Consider the following 17,109-nt stretch of genomic DNA (forward strand, 5'->3'; position numbering starts at 1 on the left):
GATGACCTCAATCGAGTCTAGGGTACATCCAACCACTGAACCAGCCTTTTTATCAATTTATTGATCCTGCTTTTGTCCTCAGAAGTGATGCTTCTCCCCCAGCAAAGAACACACAAAACAGGACGTTTGCCACTATATCCTGATAAAAGACACTGAAGAGCCTCTTGCTAATGTCAAAGGATCTCAGTTTTCTTAAGAAACACAGTCTAGGCTGAGCCTTCTAACTCGTGCTCTATCATTCTCCTGTTTAGCTTTCTTCTGTCCTTTTTCTGTCTGACAGTTAGGCTCCAAAATTAATCATTTTCAGCAGAGAAAAACACAGATCTCTCTTCTCTTTACTTAACTTTGTCAGCTGGTGTGGTGTTGTCATAAAAGCTTTGACTTGGGGTAAATCAATCTGGTCCTTCCCGATCAGGAAGCTAAAAAGTAGCATTTACAAATAATGTTTTGGAAGATTTTGGGACTTTTTTGCAAGATCACAGAGAAAACTCCTCATAGCCCCTTTAAAAAGAATATATAAGAAAATAACTCATTTTGAATACTAATACTTTGATGAGGGAAGAGATACCGTGACTGTCGCAGCTTTGTATCAGGACTCCTGATTTTGAAGGATTAGCATTCAGTGTCTAGTCTGCTCATATCTGTATTGTAGACGGATTTGTAGACGGATCATCCTTCACCTGACTGCAACCTTTATGCAAAGCTGCATATTGGCTGCAGGGAATTATCTTTGTCTGTGTTTTGTATCGTCTCTGACATCATATAAACATATATCTATAATAATATTTTTATTTATAATTTACTTATCAAAGTTCAGGACGGCTTTGACATCATTTCTCCGGGCTGTGATTTTGAAGTTTTCCATGTTTGCAAATAAAGTTGACAGATGCTATCAGGATCCTCAGCCTGATTAATAAGAAACTTGTCCTGAGACTGATTAATGAGCTGCTGAGATCAGAGGGATTGAAGCGAACGGAATAATCATTAATTCCTCTTCCTGGAGCTGCCCTGCTCTGCATTGATGTCTCGGGGCGTTTTGGTACGTCTCAGCCCGGTCAGAGGTCTCAGGGATATCGCCCATAGGTGCAACACGTCTGTTTTAATTACAAGGGTATTAGCTGGGAGGGGATCGCCGCAGCTTTATGTCCTCAAGTGTCCTCTCGGCCAAATGTCGGGCACATGTGATACTGGTTTGCATGACCAGGAGCCGTCCAAGTGTGTGACGGAGTAACTTGAGCTCTAAAGTTTAGACTCCTCTGAATACTCTGAATAAAAAGGGAGTTTTCTCTCTTTCTCTTATGGTTTTATTGCATCATCAAAAAGCTGGGATATTTCCTCCCATCATGCTCTCATCCTGAGGCAGGGCTCCATCTCCACATCCAACCTATTAAATAACCTATCGATGCTTGTTTGCTCACTGAAGTCATCCTGGCAGTCAATGTATCCTCAGGCTAAGCCAAACAAGCTGATCAGCCAGTCACCTCTGTACACACTACCCCCCGCTAAGAAGCTAATGGCCGGGACGTATAATCCTTCTCAAAACAACCACAGAGATGCTAATTGTATCTCGCTATAAATACAGTTTGACTCCTTGTCCTCTTTCTTTATTCGGCTGGAGCCACTCTGGAAACTTGGAGCCGCCTACGTTGGGCTTTTCTCAGACTTTTAAGACACCAAGAAGCGTCAGTTACATAAGAGAGGCGGCGGATAGATGCTGAAAGTGTCAATAAACCTCAATCGTCTGCGAATATTAAAAGTCAGCAGCGCGCGGAGCTTCACGCGCGGGTGGATGCATCGCTTCACGCGCCTTTCCTAACTTCTCTGGTGAGCTGCGAAGAGGCAACCACGGAAGATGTTCCCGCTGCCCATGTTCACGCCAGACCAGGTGGCGCGGGTGTGTGAGAATTTAGAGGAAACCGGGGACATCGAGCGCCTCGGGAGGTTCCTGTGGTCCCTACCGGCCGCCGTCCCCGGCTCCGCTGGGGAGGCGCTGAACCGGCACGAGTCTGTGATGCGAGCGCGAGCGCTGGTCGCGTTCCACGGCGGGAACTTCGACGCTCTCTACCAGATCCTGCAGAGCTACAGGTTTACGCGCGAGTCGCACGCCAAGCTGCAGGACCTGTGGCTGGACGCGCACTACCGGGAGGCGGAGAGGCTGCGGGGGAGGCCGCTGGGCCCGGTGGAGAAGTACCGGATCCGCAAGAAGTTCCCTTTACCTCGCACTATCTGGGACGGGGAGCAGAAGACGCACTGCTTTAAGGTAAAAAGTGAGGAGTTTTACGCACGTTTGCGAATAAAAAGCGCCTCTAAATCAGTAATTCATCGTTTTAAAACTTTTATTTTTCACATCACGCACTGCTGTAAGGTGCCTTTTAACCTGACGCTGCTGCATCAAGCCGCCTGCTCTTTGAGCTCTTAAGGTGATAAGATCCAGAGCCGGTTATCCTCCTGCCTGCTGCTGGGACAGCTTTTACGCGCGGCTGAGGGTTAAAACAGGAGGAGCTGGATAAAAATGAACAGATTACAGTACAAGAAATAGAAAATGAGGCTTTAAAATGCAAAAATTTGAAGCTAGCTTAACATTTCTTACTTTTGGCTAATGTTCTTCCATAAGCTTGGATAAAACTTAAACATTCTAGTTTATCCTCGGCTATTCCTCTGGCATATGATGTAAAAAATTCTTGTACAACTTCAGTTTAAGTTGTCTTTCATCAAACTTTTTGGATTTCCATAAGTTTCCAGTATTTTCTCATCAAAATGACTACTTTAGATTAATAAAATAGGTGTCCTAATCTGTTAGTTCTCTTTTTTCAACTTTAAGTTATGATAAATATTTAATTTACTTAATTTATATATTACTACTTATATTATTTATTTAGATGTTGATTAAAAAAATCAGCTATCTCTAAAAAGTGCCATCCAACTGGAATCCAACTCAGTTTCACATTTATCATAAGGCATATGTTGGGTGTGATCGCCCTCATGTGGCTGGATGAGGTATTGTTTCTTAACTAAAAGTAATCTTTACACTTTTTAACAGTTAATCAAGCCCCATAATGTGATCAAATTTAATAAATATATATTTAAATGTATGCTTCTAATGTACATGGTGGTAATCTTTTAACAAATCCAGTCTTAGCAGATTACAGCGAGCATCTGATGAGAGTGATCAGATTATTGTGCTGTAATAGGATGATATCAAAACACCATATGGCGTCTTTTCAGACTGGCTTTCCTTGATGAAATTATGCACAGAAGCTTCATTTTATTTTCTGTTATGTCTCCCCCCAGGAAAGAACTCGCAGTTTGTTGAGAGAGTGGTACCTCCAAGACCCCTACCCCAACCCGTCCAGGAAGCGGCACCTCGCTCAGGCGACGGGGCTCACACCTACACAAGTTGGGAACTGGTTTAAGAACCGGCGGCAGAGAGACCGTGCTGCGTCTGCGAAGAACAGGTGAGCCAAAAAGTGATAAGAGTGGATCTGGTTTAATATCCGCACATATCCGATCCCTGACTCTCTGATCTGTCTCCGTGCAGACTCCAGCAGGATCCGTCCCTCCTCCCGTCTGAGAGCTCACCTGACGGCTCCCACCAGGAGCGCCGCCATCACCCCCACTTGTTGCCTCCTTCCCCTCGCCACCTGGGCAGCCCCGAGGCCAGCGACTGCAGCACAGAAAACGAGCGCCGAGGAACAGGAGCCTCCACCCCTGAGATCTCCGTCAGCAGCGACAGCGAGTTTGAGTCTTGAGACTCTTTCTCTCACTAACTCTCATCATTGGACTTTTGTTTGAGACACTTGAAGTTGCTGCAGACACACTGGAGGTGTTCTCAGCAGGGGGAGGAGGAGGATGGACGTTTCATAAGGGAATAATATGCAAAAACAACATGCACTTAAAGAAGCACCACGACCCGACTGTTAGAGGATGTAGCTACAGCTGACATAGAGCTTTAAATCCAAACAACACGTAACATAGACTCTATCGCTCATTTTAATAATGTACATGTATGATCTGTGCTTCCCGTTACTTTTATCACCTTAATCTTCTTATCCAGAGAACTCAGGTTGTAAACATAGAGACTGAATTCAACTCAATTCATCGCCTTAAAAAGGAACTAAAGGCATCATCATTCTTTTGTATACTTAAAAAAAAAACAAGTGTTATTTTACGACACAGATTTGCTGCTAAAGCACAAAAGATTTTCTTACCACCTGTGTTTTACTTGTCCACTCCTCTTTTGGGTTGAGCTTTTTGTCACGTGCTCCTGAGCTGCTCTGAAGATCCCACAGGAGCTAGGAAAAGATGGAACAGCCAGAACGTAAAAGCACTAATCGGTCTAAGCTCGATGTGCCTGTGACATTTGGGAAAAGTGAGACCTGGTTGGATGCCATCGTGTCCTTCTCAGGACTGACGCGTTTAAAAGGCCTACTGTTTGCTGTCTTTCTTACAACCATCATTTCTTCTAATCCATTACTGCATGTCAATGAAAGAGGTATTTTGTAAATGTTTTATGTGAATAAATGAACTTATTTTTATCCAATGTAACGCTGACTCTGTGTATGGATGTATTAGGCTTTATTTCTCTAGATCCCCTTTCTTATTTTCTACTTATAATTTAAATTAGTTGTAAATTAACACAGTAATTTTTCAGACTCTTTTCAATAAAAAACAGGGTAATACCTTTACATTTACTTATGCAAAAGTTTCTCAACTGGAGCTAACATGAACATTAGTTTGCAACCTTGAACGCAGCACACTTTATCAAGCATTTGAGCTTTGGTGAGTCCTGCAATTTCAGTTTGTTTTAGCAAAACTACTCAAAGTGCATTTTCAAGGTGGCTGTAGCTTCTACATTTCCAGGTTGGCAATAATACAGATGATTTGGACGTTTACCACAAAATTTTGGATCAGGGGCTGGCAAAACCAGTACACAATAACAAAAAAATTGAAGTCTAGTCTTTCTCTTGCTATATTTTGACAGTCATCTTAGACCCGTGTTAGAATCACCATTTACTACCATGAATATCATGCTAAATGTGAATTATTATGAAGCTATTTACAGCTCTGTTGGCAATTCTAATGTCTGAAAAAATATATACATATTTGACTAATAAGTCTTGTGTACAGGAAGAAAATGAGCATTTTGAGTTGGAACAAATGCAGCATTTCCATGAATAAAAATGCAATATTATCTCCCTATTTCATACTTTTTAGTCTTAGTTTTAGTCAAATATCTATCACTTCCAAGACACAATACTCAATTTTATTAATCACCTTTGTACACTACAGGCCTGAAAAGAATATATCAGGACTACTTTGTTTCTTGTTAGAAGGTGTAGCTAGGTCACATTCAAGCTAGCAACGTTTTTCTGATAGCTAATGATGCTTAACTCAAAACCTCTATTGTTCAACAGGACTTACCAGTCTTTCCCAAGCTAGTTCCTTTTCCACGCAGCTAAAATAACAAACAAACTGCCGCTACTGGTGATGGAAAGTGAAGGATTACAAACGGTTCATAACTTGTTTCTGCCATTGAACGCAAACAAAGATGGCGGCCGGAAACGAAACGTAGCTAGCTATTTTATGCTATAACGGCCGTACGCAGTGATAATTTCAAGGGGCGGGAACAACGCGACGGTTGTTTAACGGTAAAACAGAAATTTTGGGTACTAATGAAGATGCTAGCTGGCTAATTAACAAACCCCTGTAAAAACTAATATCCAACCTTAAACTGACATACTGGCTGTCCACTCCAGCCTTTTTTTAATGCTAGGGGCTATGTTAACACTTAAGCTAACAGTACAGTGCAAATATGTAGCATAATGAGGCTTCTGCTATTTTGAATCAATCCACAACACAAAAATGATGTAATGGCAAACAGATAATTTATTTTTATCCAAAACATCATCAACAATAAAAAGAGCCAGAAATAGTTGCTAAATCAGCTATATAATAATTATACTTTATAAAAGCAGTAGACATTGTGCGCTGTGTGTGCTGTGTATGCAAAGGAACATGGCATGATAAGTGGTTAATAAACTGACAAAAACCCTGAAGAATAACAGAAACTGGGCTAAATTAACACAGGTATGAAACAAGGCAATCAAGACAGGAGGGAAAACACAAAAACATGAGGTAAACTGTACACACAGAGAGCTAGAACTACAAAATAAAACAGGAAACACAACAAGACTTGGCATGGGAATATATAACATTAATAACAATCACAAAGAATAAAGATAAGATAAATTAAGCAAAAAGGCCAAGACATAACAGTACAGGGTTACCCAAACTATACATGAAGCAAAGCTATTAGTCTCATTTTTTTTGTAAATATCTTATTTGAAAGGATTTTACTTAACTTCAAAAAAAAAAAAACCTTGCGTAAGTCTAGCTCCCCCTTGGCCTCAGGAAGTGGGCATACCCAAACTCCCTTGCCCCTCCCATGCTTGGAGGAGTAACAGGAGGACGTCTGCTTACCTGACAGTTCAGTCACGTCTAAATTCATGAGAACTGGTTCTGTTTTTGTGAGACCCCTGTCCTGACAGGAGGGAGTATTTTAAGTTGTTTACAGCTTCTGTCTAAGCATGGACAGCCAGGGGAGGAAAGTGATTGTCTGTGACAATGGAACAGGGGTAAGTCAATCATTTAAGTCTACTTTATTGTCTCTCTATTTATTGTTATTATTTTTCTTCTTTTTGAAAGATTAAGTATTGAAATCAATGATTTAATGCAGTGATTTTAAATGCAAACATACACCAGGTGTGTCACAGACCAGTGTTGTAGGTTAAAGCAGCTGCTGTAGGTTTCAGGTAAATCTGCAGGGTGTGAATCTGCGCTGCATACTGCAGCCTGATCCCACATCTGTCTGGACTTGTCACTGTGCCTCTAATGTGCACACAGCGCCATAAAAGGCTGTGATGCTGTGAACTGAGCAGCAATTGGATAAAAAGTAGGAAGAGAGTTTAAGGGAAGTAAATGTCAAGAGCGGCTTTTTAGTTTGCATGTGGTGTTTAAATGTTCAGTTGTAGGGTTTGCTGTGAGAATGAACTCCACATATGAACCACACCTGTGCGCAGGAGCTAGCTGTATCTGCTTGGAATGTATTACATCCCTGCAGGCTAAGGAATGTGCACTGTGGCCATACAGACATGTTGAGACGTAACAGCATGAGCCAAAGTCATGACAAGCAGAGGAGGAGGTAGTCTGTGTGAAATGCATTTAAAGACACTGCAAAAAAACAATCAAACTTTCAGATGAGAACTGAAAAATAAATCTTGTTTGCTGTCATCTTACTTCCCTTCTCAGTTTGTCAAGTGTGGCTTTGCTGGATCCAACTTCCCTGAACACATCTTCCCAGCTATGGTGGGTCGACCCATCCTACGATCCACCACCAAAGTTGGAAACATAGAAATAAAAGTAAGTTTACGTTGAAGTGAAAAGATGCTTTAAAGTTGCAGTACTTTAAAAAACCTACACTTGGCTCAGAGTATTTAGTCTTCTACAGATCAACATCAAACCTCTCTTTTAATTCTAAAATCTTGGAGAAAGTTGCCACGAGTCAGCTCTGTTAGTTTCTTCACAGCAACAGTCTTTCTGAGGTCTTTCGACACTAATGATCACCGATCATCTCATCCTATTGAAGTAATCAGACAATCTTTGCACATCTGGGAGTGTTGGAGTTCCTCAAGGTTCAGTGCTTGGACCACTTAATTTCATCTTGTGTATGCCTCCTCTTGGCATTATAATGAGGAAAGTCTCCACAAACTTTCAATGCTTTGCAGATGATGCTCAGTTGTACTTATCAAAGGAACCAAAACAAAACTGGCTGGTTATCACAACCAGGTTAAGATGAGATAAGACTTCTTAAAATGTCTTAATACTCAGTGTCTGTTTATAAAATTTTATTAACGTTAACAAGTCTAAACTATTAATGTGTTTGGAAAGTGTCCTGAAATAACGTTTGTTATAATTTGATGCTACATAAACTAAGATTGATTAATTGATTCAACCTTTTAAGATATGGGATCCTGGACTTTTACTCAAAGTGAGGTGTAAAACAATGGGCGATTGCTTTCCCCAATTACAGGATCTCATTACTACCTCATCCACTGTCTCCGTGCGGTTGTATTCTATTTAAAGCAAAGTGAGTCTGTTGTGTCTAGACACACGCTGTAAGACTTGTTCAGCTCATTAAACACCTGACCTACTGTACTTCTCCTCCTTCAATAAGTGTCTTACACTTACAGACCACAGTTCACAGTTCAGGGAGAGATCATTCAATCATTTGTTACCACTGAACTGCTAACTGTTACACCTTCTGTTGAAGAAGAGAATGATTATTTTTAGGAAAAGTTGAATGAGTTTGTAAGACTATCTCTGAGTCAATGTTCTCTATTATAAAGTATAAAAGTCAGAGTGTGAAAAGAAACAGTTTAATAACATGTAACACAAAACAACAAAACATAAATTGATATTATACCATACTACACCTTAAAACATGATATGATCGTATGAGTTATGATATGATATGATATGATATTATATGATATGATATTATATGATATGATATAAAATGATATGAAATGATATGATATGATATGATATGTTATGAAATGATATGATACGATACAACATGATATGATATCATATGATATCATATGGGGTGAAATGACATGATATGCATAAAAAAAAAAGATGTTTGGAGCTGTTCATTACTTTTTATGGCTCACTGAAGTCTCGTACACACCAAGCCAAATAAAGTTGATTTCAAAGCAGAAATTAACCTATTTACAGCCTGGTTCAAAAAACGTCTTCTGTCTGAACTGCCAATTTCACTATTGCCACATGCTGTACGGGGCATGACTTTTTCTTTAACTCAGCAGTTTAGAGAATATTAAGAGTGAGGCACAGCTCAGCTCACGTGACTGAGGGGTTCCCTATAGCTGTACCCCAAGCCCCCATCACTTCCATTATGGCTGTGAAAGGCCGATCTGCTTCAAAAATGTTTGTCAGAAACAGACGGGTAACTTAGAGGACACTACGTCCATTAATTATACAGTCAATGCACTGGAAGTTCTATGTCTAATCCTGTAATCATGGTTGCATTGGTAACACAGCTGTTAGCAGCCTGTAGCATATCCGTGCTAGCCGGTTTTAGGCCCAATGTTCTCTATGAGTTGAGAAGAAGGAAGCAAGGACGATATGCTGTGAACACAGTGTGTGCTATGGAAGGATAGGACATCAACCTGTACTTCCATTCTTTATTATGGGAAATGTAAGATCTATTTCCAAAAAGATATACAAGCTAGCTGTGTTAACCCAGCACCAGAGGGCAGAGCAGCATCACGCTACTCCTAGACGTGGCTAACAGAGCTAATAACGTTTGCCTTTCTTTCTAATTCAGTGTGTTTTCTTGAAGTTTCTCACTTTGAAGTAAAATCAGGACACTTTGAGATTAGCTGTGTTTAAGCAAGAAGACCTTGAAAACTCATCTGTAAGATTAACTCTGTTCTCTTCCACCAGGACCTGATGGTAGGTGACGAGGCCAGCGAATGCCGCTCCATGCTGGAGGTGTCCTACCCCATGGAGAACGGCATGGTGCGCAGCTGGGATGACATGCTCCACCTGTGGGACCACACCTTCGGCCCTGACCGCCTCGACATCGACCCAAAGGAGTGCAAGGTAGAAACACAGACAACCAAATGTTGTTTTCTGTGCATTTTGTAAATTTGAACAAATGGAAGTTGTTTGCCAAAACCGACCCAGAGAAATAATCTGTTTTGCTCGTGTAAGGTCTTACTGACTGAGCCGCCTATGAATCCCACCAAAAACCGAGAGAAGATCACCGAAGTCATGTTTGAGAAATACCAGTTCCACAGCATTTATGTTGCAATTCAGGCCGTGCTGACTCTGTATGCTCAAGGTACGGCATCAAAACTCAGATTTTCATCCATGCATGTCTTGTGGTAACTCAGTGTGAAATGAGCTTAAGCTCCGTTCTGTTCGCAGGTTTGCTGACGGGTGTAGTCATCGACTCAGGCGATGGTGTCACTCACATCTGCCCGGTTTACGAGGGCTACTCATTACCCCACCTCACACGTAGGCTGGACATAGCCGGACGTGACATCACACGCTACCTCATAAAGGTGAGATGATATTTCAGGTGTAGAAAAAAAAAAAGAAAATGGGAAAGACTGATCTGAAGATTTTATATTTTTTGTTTTATTTTCCTGTAATTAGCTCCTGCTTCTCCGCGGCTACGCCTTCAACCACTCTGCTGACTTTGAAACCGTGCGTATGCTAAAGGAGAAGCTCTGCTACGTCGGGTACAACATCGAGCAGGAACAACGTCTGGCTACGGAGACTACCTACCTGGTGGAGACGTTCACGGTACGTTGAGGCAGAAATGAGAATGGTCCCAAACTTTGGGAAGTATGCTTACTAGGTCTAAAATCAGATAACCAAGCTAACACCATTATTAGCTGTGTGTGATGAATAAGAAGCTCAAACTAACAGACAATTAGCCAAATTAGCATGAAAGAAAAAGGTTAGACAAAAAGTAAGGTATAAAAAGAAGTAATCTACGTAAACATCGAACAGTTATAAGAACTTTTGCACCAGATAGATGTGTGGAAAAACATGAGTGGCTTAAGCTAGCTGAAGTTTGGTAAGTTTAACAAGCTAGCTGACTTTGTAAACGATTTTATGTTGTTTTATCAACAAATAGGACAGGAAGATAAGTTTCCTGACTGACTTTCTGATGTTGGTTTGGCTCATATGACAATGGTGGAAATGGTAATATTAGCATCCAATTCCTTACGCTAATCAAAACCCAAATTTAACTTTACTTACGGGCAAGTGGTCAACAGACACTTCCAGAAAAATACCACCATAAGAATTCCCTATAATGATGAAAGCCATGTTTAAAAACTTTATATTTAACGTGTATTGTGAATTTAAAGTTCAACCCATGTCCCACCTGTTTATATGGAGGATGTGGGCTTCATAACCTACCTACCTACCTACCTCTTTTTCTTGTGCCATTCTCTTGATGGCCACTAGAGGTCTCTGCCTTTGATAAACAAAGGCATTGGTTGTAATAAGCTGCTTGTAAACAGATCTGAGGAGCTGTATTTTTGTGAGGAGGCAGACTCTAAAGATTTCTGGACGTTTATTAAACAAATCTCCCTTTGATGCAGCTTCCAGATGGCCGACATGTGAAGGTGGGCGGAGAGAGGTTTGGGGCCCCTGAAGCTCTCTTCCAGCCTCATCTCATCAACATTGAGGGGGCAGGAGTGGCTGAGCTGCTCTTCAACACCATCCAGGCTGCAGACATTGACCTCAGGTCTGAGTCTACCTACTAAACACCCTGTAACTACTTTATTTACATACACAACACATCACTTTCCTCCTGACGTCTCATTTCTGCGCGCAGGCCAGACTTCTATAAGCATATCGTTCTGTCAGGAGGGTCCACCATGTACCCGGGCCTTCCGTCGAGGCTGGAGAGAGAAATCAAGCAGCTCTACCTGGAGAGAGTGCTGGATGGAGACACACAGAAACTATCAGTAAGAAATGCTTCATTGGATCACAGATTCAGCAGAGCTTAGCGCTTCTGTAATCTGTGTTTTGAAATCCATGATGTTGAATAAGATGTTACACAACTGTTGATACTCTTTAAATACACATAAATACCCGTTCTGGAAACAACATAATCTGTGTCATAAGTTCACGGCTTATAATATATTCTCCATTAACGTGATAAATCTTACACAGAAGTGACATAATGTTACTTTGAGAATTTATGCAACGATGATTGCAGTGGGAAAAGAAGTCCCAGTGGCTCATTTGGAGTAAGACTGGAAAAAGTGAAAACAAGAACAGTGGAGATATCTCATGGTGTGTCTCATGCAGGTAGTCTTTTCTGTGACCACCAGGGGGAGCCTGAAATGATCTCAACTCTGTTAAGAGAAAAACAACCTGTCTTCTCACTCAGGTTCAGCTATTGTTGGTATGGTACACATTTTGTGGCGTCTCCGACCCCTACCGTCCCACTTTTTGGTACCCAGAAGGTGGAGCTAGAAACACAGCAGTCTGTTGATTGGTCGAAAGAATCGTCGCAAAGAAGACAAATTGCTGGATGTCTTCCATCATTGCTCTTTGTTTTACTTATTGGATTTATTAGCAGCCCGCAGTGTTGCACTGATACACTATTGCGCTTTTATGTAGCTAACTGGCATCTGGCTAACACACCACCTACCAAGTAAGGCACACTTAGCAAACAGGAAATGCAAACAGGATCAGGCTGAACCGATCCAACCAGTCACAAACTGAACTGATTCAAACCAGAACCACTAGGTGGAAACGGAGCTGTAGTCACTCTCAATTTAGCTTGATATTTTGGCATTTAAATGTCAGTACGATTCAATGTAGAATAATTACAATCAGGGAGTAGCTAGCTTGAGATGCTAACTTGAGAAACACCTGTGTAAAAACTCTTACAGAAGTATCTGTTGTTGTTTTTCTTCAGGACAGACATCTGATCTGTAAACCAGCTTGCTAACATGAATTGGAACTGTAGTAGAAATCATTATAGAAAATGTAGCGCTAAGCTAGCTAACTAAGCTAGCTACGGCATTAACTAATACATTAGTGTTTCTGAACCCCTTGGTCCACCCTAGTCTTACATATTTATTCAACAATAGTTGATTTTTGCTCTTATCTGCGACATGCTAATGATAAATACATATTAAACTTTTTTTAACACTGTAGATAAACCAACAGTTGACATCATGGTTGCTTCCTATTTAAAACCAATGCTGAAAAGCCTTTCTTTTTCTCAAAAGTTCATCCAATTTGATATTTTATTAAGAAAGGAAATTCAATTTTAAACTGGTGTACAATATTGTTAATTATTACAGTGTTATAACCATGGTTTGTTTTTGTATCTTTTCATCAATGAAAGCAAAAATATTGTGGTAATATTTGACACTTGTAACTTTAAATTCTAGCAATGGGAACTCATTTTTATCATATATCCAGAGTTGGCCCAAGCTTCCATGGTTCTGTGGGCAAAACTTGATTTGCAGCCTCTTTCTGCTAATAATATTGATTGTTGATCATTGCTCTTGAGCTCCCCCCAGTGGCTGGGAGGCCCAGCGCAGGCACTTGGGCTGGTTCAGCATGTCAAGCACCATGTTTTAATCATTTCTTTCTTTTTTCTCCTGTAGAAGTTTAAGATCCGCATCGAGGACCCTCCCAGGCGTAAACACATGGTGTTCCTGGGCGGAGCGGTTCTGGCCAACATCATGAAAGACAAAGACTCCTTCTGGCTGTCGAGGGCAGAGTATGAGGAGAAAGGTCTTGGCGTGCTGCAGAAACTGGGAGGTGGAATCAGATAAAATGAAAACATTACACAGATTTTGGCTCAACTCCCCACCTCCTGGGATAGGATGTCAACAAGTATTTGCTTCCCTTTACTTTCTATGATGATAGAGTTGATAAAATTTACAAATTTTATAGACTTTTATAATTTTTAAAAGTATGAAAAAGCCAAACCTGATTCAGACTCTGCAAAACCTTACATATTTGTTAAATAGTTTAGAAAATTTAAATGTTAAATACTTTCTCAAACTTTGATCCTGCTCATTTTTTGGAGTTTTAGAGGCTTTGTAAAAGGTCTCCACACAACCTGAAAAAATTACTGACACTGACTGAGCATGCAAAAACTCTCCACAAGGTGCATAGTCTCATATTTGGCAACCCAGATTAGCGATCTTGTTTCCTGTGTTTGATATAACATCAAAAATGTGAAACCTTAAGATTTAGCAAGTTATTATATGAATTCTTTACAGAAATGCTAATAAACTCTTTGCATATTGTTGAAATGTCTATCTTTGATTTTTAAGATTGATTGACATAGAACAGTGGTTCCTAAATTGGGGTCCAGACTTCAAAGAAGGGCTGCAAAACACTGATAAGGGGGTCACAAAATGCAAAAAATTAACTAGATAGGGGTTAAATTTGTATAAAATCATGCCAACAGAAAATGTTTTTGACATTTTTTTGTTGCCACAAAACCCCTGGGTGACTAAGCTGGGAAATTTTTTCTCCATATTTTTTTTGTTCTTTTTCACTTTATTATTATTATTATTATTATTATTATTATTATTATTATTATTATTATTATTATTATTATTATTATTATAATTATTATTATTTTATTTTATTTTATTTTTTTATACATTTATTTATTTTTAAAGATATTATTGTTAATTTTTTTTTATTTCCATGAAACAGGTTCCAATATTTAAAGGGTCAAAGGCTGAAAAGTTCAGGGTCTGATATTATTATTATTTCTTTTATTATTATTATTATTATTATATTTATTATGTATCTTTTTTTATTCATTCATTTATTTTTATAAATATTATTATGATATATATATTTTTATTTCCATGATACAGGTTCCACTATTTTGAGGATTAAAGGTTGAAACGTTCAGGGTCTTTTATTATTATTATTATTATTATTATTATTATTTATTTATTTATTTTTTAATTTTATTTTTAAATTTTAGCTGCTGTTATTGTTGTCCAACATTGATAGTATAAGTATTATTATTAATTTATCTTTTGATCATTTGCCATCATAACTGTTATTATTTCCAATATTGCTTTTTAATTCACAATGATATCACAACTATTGATATCACTATCAATATAATGATTACTAATAGTATTACAAAAATTCTGTAAATCCTGATATTGTAATTTTCTTAGTTATTAACATTTTTTTTTGTTTCTTTTAAGTAATCTTTTGCCATTTTTACAGTATTGCCACAATTATCAGTTATCTATTAACTGCCATCACCACTTTACAACCCTGTCCTCTATCTATGTCACTGCCTTTTATTGTCACACAATCAAAATGAAAAAAAAAAAATAGAAAAATAGAAAAAAGACAGGAAAAGTTCAGGGTCCCCTGCCTGAGAGAATAGTTTTAAATCAGGTGTAAACTGTTGTTGTTGTTATCTGCTGCCCCCTGGTGGTCGATTCTGTGAACTGCATCTAATCCCAGCTCTCACAAAACCAGAGCGAGGGAACAACGTTGTGAACAGATATTGCAATTCTTTTATTGCGATACTGAGTTACCTGACAAAAAAAAATACAGAAAAGAAATAGTGAGCTCTCACAGTGAACACATGCTTCACGCACACACACACACACACACACTCACACACACATCACATTCGCAGAACCTGTACGTTAAAATGAAATAAGCATGCAATAATGTCCAAAACACGTTAAAGTTCTCAAAAAGGAACCTCCTCAGCTGGTTGAAAATCCACACTCAGGTTTGATATCTACCCAACAAGTTGAACAATTCAAAGTTAGCGTTAAATTCACAAAATGATCGTCGAGGGCGACGCCGGGCCAACAGTCTGGTGATGGCGGTGGCATTGGTGGTGGTGATGACTTGCAGCAGGAGTCGCCAGAAGCTGGTGACTTTAAAATTTACATTCAACCAGGCACGTGGAGGTGCTGGTTCATGGACTGTCCTCTCAGTCCGTTGTAAGTTTGATTTTTTACATCACAGCCAAGAGAAACAGAAGAACTGAAAAGCAGTGGTTTGAACATGAAATGAGTGAAAGGATTAAATTCCAACAGGCAAAAAAAAAAAACCTTTAATACATTCGCAAGTCATTCAGTAAATCTGTTACAGGTTGTCTCGGAGCGTGGATGTGAGTTTTTTTTCTTCTTCTTTCTTCTCACATGGTTTTTAAAAAAACCTCAGAGCTGATGCTTTTCTATCACCTCCCTCCTACTCGCTCATTACTCCACCTGCCAAAAAACACTTAATAGAATACGCGAGAACGGAGGAGAGCTGCGCTTTTTCTCAAAAAAGCAAAAATAAATATAGTCTCTGTGGGTGATTCTAAAAATAAAACCTTTTCCTTTGAGCTTGTGAACCTGATTTCTTTCAAAGCAGACACCTGTTGGATCGCAACGTGGCGCCTCTCTTTCTGCGTCTGTCACTTTGGTATTAAGGTTTGGTCTCAACAAGCTGTTTTCAGAGGGGGGCACAGGAGGGACAAAAAGGGTTGCATCCGCCAACCTTTTCAAAAAAATGAGGCTCCACCAAGATTTTCAGACTTTAACACGTAAAGGTAAAGAAATAAAACATCCAAGTGTCTTTAAGATTTGGCCCAGAACTATACAGTGAAGGGTTACATCACCACCGGTGCACAGTTTGCCTCTCCTGTGCGTACAGGAAGTGGTTTTGTTTCCAGGCAACAGTAGCCTCACAGAATTTGTCTTTGGATTTGAGCCTCCTCACGTTTGGATGATGTAATCCCTTCACGGTATAACTCTGGGTTCATGTTTCTGATTACAATCAAACCCATTAATTACACATTTTCCATGTCACAAATAGCACACTCCTTTACAGCAGCTGCACACAACAACTTCAGGCAGCAGTCCCCGTGTGTGTCGGTCCTGCCGCGCTGCGCATGTCGCTCCGTTTAGGGAAGAGTTTACCGCTTTAAGGTCTGCTCCTACTCCTCGCAACAAGTCCTGACCCACGATGAGACACAACACACCGCCGGAGAGAAAGAGACAGAACAAGAGAGAGAAAGAGCCAGCGCAACCATCCTCCTCCTCCTCCTCCTCCTTCCTCCTTCCTCCCACTCACTCCTCACACACCGACTCGCTCAGGTCCACGGCGCCACCTCTGGTGAGCCGCCGCATCTTGCTGAAGTCGTGGTCGGTCCTCAGGTAGGAGAGCGAAGGGCCTCCCTCGCTGTGGCCGGCCAGGTCCTGCGGCTGGGCCTGAGGCGGCAGGGCGCGCATCTCGCCGCCGCTGCGCCAGTACAGGGTGTAGAGCTGCGGGTCGGACACTCCGAAGGTGGAGGCGCACAGCTGCGCCAGGGCCTGGCTGGATTCGCCGGCTCTCCACTGCAACGTCCGCACGGCGCTCCGCTCCCCGTCCTGGAACAGTATCCGAACGCACCTCTGCAGGGAGGGAAGGGAGGGAGGGAGGAAGGAAAGGAAGGGAGGAGGAGAGGAGAGGAAAACAGTGAATATATACTGTATTCATGCAAAACAG

General features: G+C 40.5%; 3 protein-coding genes across 3 annotated transcripts in view; 2 read left to right on the top strand and 1 right to left on the bottom strand.

The window, feature by feature from the left end:
• Window positions 1–1,852: 1,852 nt before the first annotated feature.
• six7 (SIX homeobox 7) lies at window positions 1,853–3,749 on the top strand. Its single transcript, XM_074662046.1, has 3 exons — window positions 1,853–2,260; window positions 3,292–3,455; window positions 3,539–3,749. The coding sequence occupies exons 1-3, from the start codon at window positions 1,853–1,855 to the stop codon at window positions 3,747–3,749; spliced, it is 783 nt and encodes a 260-aa protein (XP_074518147.1).
• A 1,059-nt stretch (window positions 3,750–4,808) lies between these two features.
• On the top strand, window positions 4,809–13,762 carry LOC141784246 (actin-related protein 2). Its single transcript, XM_074662018.1, has 10 exons — window positions 4,809–4,860; window positions 6,565–6,635; window positions 7,309–7,419; window positions 9,526–9,684; window positions 9,796–9,925; window positions 10,012–10,148; window positions 10,243–10,392; window positions 11,202–11,347; window positions 11,438–11,570; window positions 13,233–13,762. Exons 2-10 carry the CDS (start codon window positions 6,588–6,590, stop codon window positions 13,401–13,403), a joined length of 1,185 nt encoding a protein of 394 aa, XP_074518119.1. The 5' UTR covers window positions 4,809–4,860; window positions 6,565–6,587; the 3' UTR covers window positions 13,404–13,762.
• A 2,348-nt stretch (window positions 13,763–16,110) lies between these two features.
• The window catches only part of rin1b (Ras and Rab interactor 1b), a 48,623-nt gene continuing 47,624 nt past the window's right edge, over window positions 16,111–17,109 (bottom strand). Inside the window, exon 12 of the mRNA XM_074662017.1 lies at window positions 16,111–17,015. Coding sequence (XP_074518118.1) covers window positions 16,692–17,015 — 324 coding nt within the window. The 3' untranslated portion in view covers window positions 16,111–16,691. The remainder of the gene's footprint in view (window positions 17,016–17,109) is intronic.

The sequence above is a fragment of the Halichoeres trimaculatus genome, unplaced genomic scaffold, assembly GCF_033239565.1.
Source record: "Halichoeres trimaculatus isolate MK-OKI-2021-1 unplaced genomic scaffold, fHalTri1.1 fHalTri1_scaffold_22, whole genome shotgun sequence".
Taxonomy (NCBI): Eukaryota; Metazoa; Chordata; class Actinopteri; order Labriformes; family Labridae; genus Halichoeres; species Halichoeres trimaculatus.